Consider the following 10111-nt stretch of genomic DNA (forward strand, 5'->3'; position numbering starts at 1 on the left):
TCTCTAACCATGGGATCATCAGTCTGGATTGGTATCACAAACCGACATTCTCTGGGAGATACCTCAATTTCTGTTCTCACCATCTTATTTCTCAAAAACGCGGGGTGATTTTCGGTTTGACTGGTAAGGTTTTGCAGATTTCTGGCCCTCAGTTCCATAAAATTAAGAATTTTGAATTTATTATAAATATTCTATTAAACAACTCTTATCCTTTGAAATTCATTTTTTCTAGTATACAGGGTGTCCGGTAACTCACGACTCAACGCTTGTGAGTGGATAAAGAGGACTGAACTGAGTGGAAAAGTCCTATACCATTTTGCAATTTTCACAATAGTTAATAAGTTATTAATTATTAAAAATCGCTATATTAGTCCGGCCTACCGCCGAATGCAAGTGCGCGGCAAGATGCGACCGCCTAGCGATTAAAGTTTCTAGGCGCGAGAAGTTGTTTATTACAAATGGCATGCCTAATCATTGCCACTGCGATCGCTAGGCACTCGATCGCTAGGCGGTCGCATCTTGCCGCGCGCTTGTATTCGGCGGTAGGCCGGACTAATATAGCGATTTTTAATAATTAATAACTCATTAACTATTGTGAAAATTGCAAAATGGTATAGGACTTTTCCACTCAGTTCAGTCCGCTTTATCCACTCACGAGCGTTGAGTCGTGAGTTACCGGACACCTTGTATACAACAGAATAAAAACTATTGCTATGGTACCAACCATGAACGCGACGATAGTAAATAATAGTTTGCCATACCATATATTAAAAATATTTCAGAAACTTTCACTAATAAACTCAAAAAATGTAATTTCTGCACGGCCTTTCAGCCAAAAATTCACTAAGAAACCTAATACGTACGAAAAAGGATGCTTTAGATCTGATGTCTCATTGTAACGTAGTATACAGAATTTCATGTAATGATTGCGATGCGTCATATGTTGGCCAGACCAAACGTCAACTCCATACTAGGATTAATGAGCATAGAAAAAACATCTTAAAAAAGACTGGCTCTCCCTCGGTCATCTCCGCTCACAGATTGAATTCTTATTATGATTTTAAATGGAATGACGTGGAAATCCTAGATGAAGAATGTATATATAAAAAAAGGAATTATATCCGAAATGGTTAATATCAAAAGACAATCAAACCCCCTTAATTTGCAAAGTGATACTTTATCATTGCCGGATGTTTATTCTCCTATCCTGAACTTGTTCCCTTCCAAATAACCTTGTTTACTATTCCCTGCTTGTCTGTTGCGGCACCGTTATTTGCGAGCGTTCGATTCTGTCCAGTCACTCTTGATACATCGGATGAGTAAGACGGTTTCCCATAATGGTGTTTTACCAAATGATTTTATTTCTTTAATATATAGATGTAATGAATACAACGAATCTGGTTTCGCGCTTCTGTATTGTCGTGAGGAAATGTGCCAGTTCGATACGTCCTTTTGATGAATCCGCCTTTTCTTCCACGATCTCTGATCAGGGAAGTGATGGGTCCCGCGTTGCTGAGGAAGGGCTGGATCTATATAGCTTTATAAATTGTACGAGCGGAAGTCTGGCGGACTTTAACACCTCGCCCGTTGAAGGGGTCATAGGCAGCAGGAGCGTATCCGTCACCTCACCTGTTACGAGGTTACCGGCTCGCGTCTGTGGAGGAGTGTTAGATCACCTAGATAGAAAGCGGGATAGAGATGAAACTCTTTCACCTACTCCGGACAAAGGAGGTAGGCAGGATCTTTGTCACCACTGGATGGAAAAGATGGCGAACGTTCGTCCCCAGTCGGAGGAAGCCGCCGGACTACAAACGTCCCGATACTTGTATCGGTCGCACACTGCCGTCTCCAATGAGAGGAAGCTGCTAACTTCGCGGTTCACAAGAGAGGTTTGCTCGTGAAGAGAATGTAAAGAAGTGCAAAAGAGAGAAACCTTTTGAGAGCCCGCGATAGAACCAAAAACCGAGCACGAGAACAATAGAACTCCCTTAAAACAAAACTATCCACGAACGGGGATCCCCAGATAACAACCAACCAAAAAAAAAGTAGTAGACTAGAGTGGAAAACCAACGTAGGCTAGCGCTCGTGGCGCCGCCCGCCCTTGCGTACGCGTCCTTTATCAGCACTCTCCTTCTCTAGTTCGTTTCTGACGGGTCGCGGTCGGTAAAACTTACTGTTTCCTCAACAATAGATAATTTTAAATCGCCAGTAAGTTACTGAAATTGCTAATGTTTGATGTTATTATTTTTATTCGATCAATTCTGGCACAATGTCGATGTTCGGACATTTTCAAATTAAATGAAGCTATGATACATAGCTTCATAATTATAAAAATTTGAAAATGTCCGAATATCGACATTGTGCCAGGATTGATCGAATAAAAATAATAACATCAAACATTAGCAATTTATTTCTTTAATACGACTTCTTTTAATTATGTGAGTTTTATACATTTATATTTATTTTAATTTATCCGACTTGTTTTAATCCGACTTCTTTAATTATGTGAGCTTTATACATCTATTTATTTATACACTTTACACTATTTATTTATTTATATGTTATTTATATTATCTGTTTGTCACCTTTATACACTTATATTTATTTTTACATTTTTACTCATATGTTATTTATATATTATCTGTTTGTTAGGTGACTGGACTAGGTTTGCTACGTTGTTTGATTACGATATGACTATTATATTGACTCCGATGAAGACTTTTAATTATTGACTTGATAATGTAATTGCGGACTTTTTAATGTGAGTACTTGATTTGATTTTGATCTCGACATTATCTCCGATTTGTGATGATCTGTAATGATTTGCTGAACAAGATATTTACTCTTTCGTTCTTTAACTTAAAACAGGAAGATATTACACTGAAGATGGTCCAACGTTGTGACCGAAACGTTTGTATGATTTGAATTTGGATTTAAATAAATAAGAAGCACTGGACACCCAGCTTTGGCTCGTTGCAGTTGATTTACTTCGTAATTGGAAGATATCGAGCCTGTTACACTTCAAGTTCTTCCATAACATTTTACTTAACCTGATAGAAACAATAATACTCGAAATTATTATTCACTTTATATTTTTGTTTACTGTTGGCAAGATCAACGAATACTGGGATAATAATAGTTATACAGTATATCTGGGACATTGTGTGCGTGTGTGTGTGTGATAATAATACGTGTGATAAATGACAAATAAATTTACGTTGTGTTGTAATATGGCATTTATTAAATTATTTTTCAACAATTTTAGAGACTTAATAAAGATAGTTTGCTTTCACATAAAGTGGAAGCTACTTGACCATTTGACGAAATAGACTTGTTTCTCTTTCGTCGTGCCATCATAGTTCTACTTCATCTATAATTTAACATTGTGACACTTTATGCTTTCGTAGCAAGGGCTTCCAGATCCTTGATGCATTGCTGAAGAGTTGCCTTTTCTTGGTCAGGAGTAATAGCTTTCAATACTCCATTTACGATCCATTGAACCATATGTTTTTGCGCGATTTGGCGTTCCAGATTTTGTATTTGCACTTGATAATCAAGACGTTTTTTTACCTGTGTAAATTCAAAAATCAAGTAAAGATAAACTCTATAAATTATATACATTTTATTTTTATGAAGAATTTTGTTAAAAAAAAGCATATACACTGTTATACTATATTAAAAAAGACTATAATAATTTCATTTAATAAACTTTATAATTTCAATAAAAGTATAATTATTTTTTTTTTTCAGCGAAATTATATACCATAAAAAATTACGCCATAAAAAATTTAAGAAAGATTATAAATCTCTTCGAGTTATATTTAATCTTATTGTTTCTGAATTTATATTTAATTTGTTAATACTTAATTTTCTAATTTTTAGAAATAGCAAAAAGAGAGGCGTGTGTGTGTTTGTGTTTGTGCGCGTGCGTGCGTGTGTGTGTGCGTGTGAAATAGTGAATAGATTAAATATTCATAGGACACAATACATAAAAGGATGATTTGTTTCTGATTGCTTTCTGTGCATATTAACCCCTTGCCGTACGAATAAATTTGACATCACGCGAGCCTAAGTAAACGTGAGCAAAGTCGCTCCCCCACTAGGATAAATAGACGTCTCGCGGTTTCCGGGCCGTGCGTTCGATTATCTTCCACACGTTTAATACCGGGCATGTGGAAGTCAATAGTACTTTAATAAAAAACTTTTATTAATTTAAATTGTACTTTTTATATATATTTTATATATTTGTACATAATCACTATATAAATTATTAATTCGCCAGTAGAATCATTAAAATTGCTAATATTTTAGTGATTAATCGATCAATTCTGACCATAATCTCGATGTTATGAGATGTTAAAACTTATCTAACTTATCTATAGTGATTCTCTATACACCTTTGATCAAAATAAAGTGTTTACTACTTCGCTACGATGATTGTCACCACATGTCCCAGTGGTTGATTTGGTTAAGACGCCCACACGGTATAAGGGAAGTACCAGGTTCGAACCCTGGCTGGGGTGACATTTTTCGCAGCGAATATTATTCATTCATATTGATTCATATTATTGCATTCTAATTAGAATAATAGCTGTGTTTTAAGACCAACAAAATCCCGTTGGCGCACAGTTGCTTCGGTTAGATAAATTTTACCATCTCACAACATCGAGATTATTGCCAGAATTGATCGATTAATCACTAAAATTAGCAATTTGTACATAATCTTTATAATATATTGAAAATAATAATATAAGAGAAAAGTGAAGCTTTTGAGAGTTTGTAGATGTTTTGCCTACAAATAAATAATACATTGAAAAAAATTTAATTATATATCAAGATGATCACATTAGATGGCGAATCAAAAATATACTCACAGCTCAAAAAATTAGTAGTTGTATTTCTTTTTTATGAATATATATTTTTCCATAATCTTTGTAATATATTGAAATAAATATGAACATCACGAATCTTGTGTTTGTGTTTGACTTGTAATCCTTACGACGAGTCTGACTCGTTATACAAAATCCGAGCCAAAAATGAAAATTACGAGTCAGACTCGTGTAGAGATTACGCAAAATATAAACACAAGACTCGTGATTTTCATATTTGACCCGTAATTGTTACCACGAGTCTGACTCGTGATTTTTATTTTGGGCCCGGATTCCATATAACAAGTCAGACTCGTCATTATACGGCAAGGCCGTTAATCAGAAATCGATCAGAAATAGATTCATATTGTGCACTTTACGCATCTGTCATTATTTGAGTAACGAATATAAAAACCTGCATACCTCTTGATAGACTTGCATTATGCGTTCCCTGTAAGTTGCTTCCAGTTGCATCTTAATATTCTCTTTCTTAATATCCATTATCATTTTCTGTCCCTCTATGCGCCATTGTTCCTTTTTCTCATGAGCGATTAGATTTTCGTGCTCAGCTATTTCACTGTTTCTAGACTCTTCGAGAGAATCACTGTATTTATCTACTTCTTTGTCCAAGAATTGAGCTACTTTTGGACCAAACATCTTTATAGCTGTTACACACAATATTAGCATAGAGAGTCCATTGTAAAATTCATGTTCCATGACATAAAGTTCTTTGGAAGCTAAATAAGTACCCACACTTATAGCAAATACATATGGTCCTAAAACAGAAATTTGAAACAATTAAAGTTATAGAAATAGAAAAAATTTAAAATAGAAAAAAAGCGAAAGCAAGATAAAAAACATAAGAAGGTAAACAAAGTATAACGCAATATTCAAATCAACGACCAATACGAAACATAAAGACATAAAGGCCAATGCAAAAAGAGAAACTTTTTTTTAAGATACTAAGAGCTTATAATGTTTATTTCTGCTTTTACAAAAATTGAACTTTCAGTTTTCTACATATTGAACGTATTAAATATGATTTTCTCGTATTAATGTAAACGTATTAAATATATGATACAAAATTATGTTTTCGAGAAATTGTATTTTTGAGATCAAAGTTAAATCTTTTTTTCTCTTGTTAAACTGAAAGATAAATTATATCACTGTTTCCGCAAAATTGCAAAATATTTGCTTCAACGATAAACACAGAGAATACAAAATAATAATATTAATGAAACAAAAGTTAAACTTAACATTTCCTATATTCAACAGAATTTATTTTCAATGAAATTCGTTTTTAACAGAAGAAATGTGCTCATTAATCATACTTTAATAGGCTATTTATCTTTATACTGTTATCTTTATTGATTACTCTATGGTATTGCACAAAATCATTATTGGAATCTATAAAAAATAATATTTAAATAAAATAAATAATACTTTTTATAGATTCAAATAATTTTTAACGATTTTGTGAAAAATAAAATTTCTCGAAAACAAAATTTTGTATCATATATTTAATACATTTATATTAATAGGAGAAAATCATACTTAACACTAGATTTACCAAGAGAGTCAAAATGACTTGTTTCACATTTTGTTATAATGATGAGTCATTTTTATACCTTATTTTCCATTTTAAGTACAACAAAAAATACAAATATGCATTTTAATTAACTTGTTTTTTTCAAAACCTAGTCATTCTATCCCTCCCGTAGAAATAGGTATATGTAAATCGTCCGTAGTTCTAGTGTTAATATGTTCAATACATATAATCAAATATAAGATACTTTATAAGCATAGAATATTGCCAACCTGATGCACCAGTTTTTGAATAGAAAGCTTGGAACCATTCCTCAGGTATAAATCCATGTCTCACTGGAGATGGATCGATCAAACGTTTCGGACGACTGAACTCAGTCACTGCTGTCGATGAACTTTGCGCAACATGCTGTGATAAAGCTGCAGGTAGCAGTTGAGCTACAGAAAACAGCGTTATCATATAAGATCATATAATTCTTCTAAATTTAGAATATGTTTTTAAAGTGTCGAAAATATGTGGAAGAAAGTTATACCAAACAGTAGATTAAGAGAGATACTTATTTGATACTAGAGATGCATTATTATATATTTCACAGTTAAGTTAGATATATATATATATATATATATATATGACATTGTTTTATTAACGAGTATATGCAAAGAAAAATAAATTTGTATGAAATGCAAGAAGTGTCAAACTTCTTGCATTCCATAAAAGAACAATCAAATAGAATAAACATTAATGTTCTAATAGAAAAAATATGACTGGACTATTGTTTGTAATTACACCATATGTCACACTTCTCACATCTAAAATAAAACATGTATTTACTAAAACATTAAGAAAGAACAACGAAAAGAAATAAAAAGTAGGAAAGAAACTGTACACAAAATACAGCTGTAAAGAAACGATCGATTGTAGCACATAACCAACATTACACACACGAATAAAGTTCGAAGACATTTTATATACGTAAAATTGTACATTACATAAATTACGTAATCGTATATACATAATGCTGAAGTAAAGCTTATGAAATATATGAACAACTTCGAAAAAATAAGAATATAAGAACGTATCTAAAAGTCATTACATAATAGCAAAAAATTTCATGATTAATAAAACTGCTCTGAAAGCTAATAAAATTTATTTCCCTTACATAAAATCTGATAAAAATATATCTAATAAAAATAAAGTATAGTGATAGATATTTACTATTACGGAGAGCTAATCTGGAGAGCATTTTAGATCGAAAGCTTATAATATGCTGTCACTTGCTACACCAAACACCATGCCCAAAAAGATAATATGGCGGACCAAGTCTGCCATAGACATAGTAAGTCTACGAAGTCTGCCAATCTTCCTCAGCGCATTGAAGCAATATGGCGTTTAGCGCGCCACATTTGAATGGATTCTTATTATTAAACTTCCAGCACTGACAAAGTACTATTCATCGATAAGATGCTACAATATTAATAGTAGAAAGGAGTGATACAGAGATGCCTAGTGGTATTCAGACGAAACTCACATTTTTATTTCCAAAACTACGGCTAAACAACAAAACAAATTATAATAATTACACTTTTCATAATCAGGAAGACTGCCCCGAGGTATGTATGTACATACACAGAGCCCTTTTTGGATAATAGTCAAAATAAAAGTTTCTTTGATTTCTTGCATCTACAATTCAACTATAGCGTGTAGTAATAAACTGTACTTTTATATAATAAATTATAAATTTTTAAGGAAGTTGCAAAATCCAGCCTGGTAAGTAAATACGTCAAGTTTTATCTGAAGAATAAGCTAAAAATAGTTTTTCGAAGAAATACTTTTTATACATATATTTGGATATAATGGCAAATATGTAAGTTTGAATATACCTTATCGATATAGACTTTTTGACTAGTTTTCAAAAATATTCATTTATATGACTTGTTTAAATTCTTCAAAAGTATTCATTCGATACTTATATTTTTTGTATTCGATTTTTCATATCGAAGTTTAAAAAATTCAAGTAATCGATAATATTGAATATCGATACACTTACTACATTTACACGAGCGCTACTTCTGTAGTAACTTACTCGAATTATAGTAACTTACCCCGTTTACACGCAGTGAATTATCGGTTTACCCCGTTTACACGCAGAGAATTATCGTAAGTTACTATAATTCGAGTAAGTTACTCCAGAAGTAGCGCTCGTGTAAACGTAGTAATCAACTTTAGCTGCGTCCGTTATTCACTTCCAGTACTGAAAATCTATAGTTTTGTCACGTATACTATAGATTTTCAGTATTGGCAGTGAATATTGGAACCAACGACATATATAAATAGACCAAGCATTCCCTCAAAAACGTGAAAGCAGAAGTTAGCAGCGAGACTGAGTGAGAGGGCTGCTTTGCGTCTACTGCTCTCTCACTTCGATGTACGCGAAAAGTGAGAGAACAGTAGACGCAAATCAGCTTTCTCTCTCAATCTCGCTGCCAACTTCCGGTTAGAGTCTGCTGTAGAGAGAATGACTGTGTTTCTGCGGTACAGCGCTACAGTAGCGCTACAGCTTTTAACCAATGACTGTGTTTCTGCGGTACAAGAGCATTATGCAGATTGGTTAAAAGCTGTAGCGCTACTGTAGCGCTGTACTGCAGAAACACAGTCAATGCTTGGTCTATTTATGGGTGTGTTCGGGGAGCGTATTTTTGCGCTGTTAGCATCAGTCCGTCTTTGTTCTAATAACAGCCTGACGTTGATAGCGCTAATAGTGTGCTCCCCGAACACACCCTATGGCTGTGTTCGGGGAGCTCACTATCAGCGCTAAAACTCTATAATCATCCTTGTTTTCCAGCAACGACACAGTGCGACACAGTGTATCATTCTATCTTTGTTGTTCGCTGATATTGAAAGAAGATAGAATGATACACTGTGTCGCACTGTGTCGTTGCTGGAAAACACCCCATGTCACGTATACTATAGATTTTCAGCGCTACATAGCGCTAATAGCGTCTCCCCGACACAGCCTATATATGTCGTTGATTGGAACCCATGACACAGTTTAACTATAACCAGTTACGACAGTCAGCGAAATTCTTCGTATAGTATTTCTTGACGCATGCGTCAACTGTACTATCCAGAATATGGCGGTGTCAAGAAGTATACTGCATGTTTGTAGGTTATATTGTGATATTATTAATTTCTCATTACGTTAATCATTACATAAGTGATGCTGAAATATTTTTAGTGAAGATCATTGTTAGTGTTTTTTTGTGTTTAGTGTATCACCTATTTTAAAATAATAATCGGTAAAGGTGGATTTTCCTGTGTCATGTGTAAGAACATATCTGGACGAAATCCAGGAATAAAGTTTTTCATTTTCCAAAAGATCCAGAAATGTAAGTAAAATATTTCTGTAAATAAAGATGTGAATAGATGTAATAGTAAATATAATGATATTACAATTGCTTTTATATGTGTTGATTTATATTATATTTGTTAACCTCATTTATTAGTTACTTTTTCTAAACGTTTTCCGTGACTTCTTTTATATATTACTATACCTAGGTACCTATTTTATTATATATTATCAATTTTGTCAATTAAAAATCTATATAGTTAGAAACTTTTTAACTATGTCTTCCGTAACTCATTTCAATACTTTGAATTTGGCGGTTTCCTACTATCGAAAACATGGCGAATGGTCATG

General features: G+C 33.3%; 1 protein-coding gene and 1 long non-coding RNA gene across 2 annotated transcripts; one reads left to right on the forward strand and one right to left on the reverse strand.

The window, feature by feature from the left end:
* The first annotated feature begins 2571 nt into the window (after nucleotides 1–2571).
* LOC105285692 lies at nucleotides 2572–3229 on the forward strand. Its single transcript, XR_002193749.1, has 2 exons — nucleotides 2572–2761; nucleotides 2869–3229. It is a non-coding gene; the product is annotated as an uncharacterized LOC105285692 (long non-coding RNA).
* Nucleotides 3221–7657, reverse strand: LOC105285693 (ATP synthase subunit b, mitochondrial). Its single transcript, XM_026968258.1, has 4 exons — nucleotides 7630–7657; nucleotides 6687–6851; nucleotides 5292–5644; nucleotides 3221–3570 (listed from the first exon to the last, which is right to left on the reverse strand). The coding sequence occupies exons 1-4, from the start codon at nucleotides 7655–7657 to the stop codon at nucleotides 3394–3396; spliced, it is 723 nt and encodes a 240-aa protein (XP_026824059.1). The 3' UTR covers nucleotides 3221–3393.
* Between the last annotated feature and the right edge of the window lie 2454 nt (nucleotides 7658–10111).

Source organism: Ooceraea biroi, chromosome 3 (genome assembly GCF_003672135.1).
Source record: "Ooceraea biroi isolate clonal line C1 chromosome 3, Obir_v5.4, whole genome shotgun sequence".
In the NCBI taxonomy this organism is placed as follows: domain Eukaryota; kingdom Metazoa; phylum Arthropoda; class Insecta; order Hymenoptera; family Formicidae; genus Ooceraea; species Ooceraea biroi.

What these genes read in the sequence shown, in the direction of transcription:
- LOC105285693 (XM_026968258.1), bottom strand. Translation starts at nt 7,657, where the DNA reads ATGCTCTCCAGATTAGCTCTCCGTAATA. An exon ending in CAGATTAGCTCTCCGTAATA is followed by an intron (nt 6,852 to 7,629) that starts GTAAATATCTAT and finishes TGTTTTCTGTAG; the next exon opens with CTCAACTGCTACCTGCAGCT. An exon ending in TTCAAAAACTGGTGCATCAG is followed by an intron (nt 5,645 to 6,686) that starts GTTGGCAATATT and finishes TTTCTGTTTTAG; the next exon opens with GACCATATGTATTTGCTATA.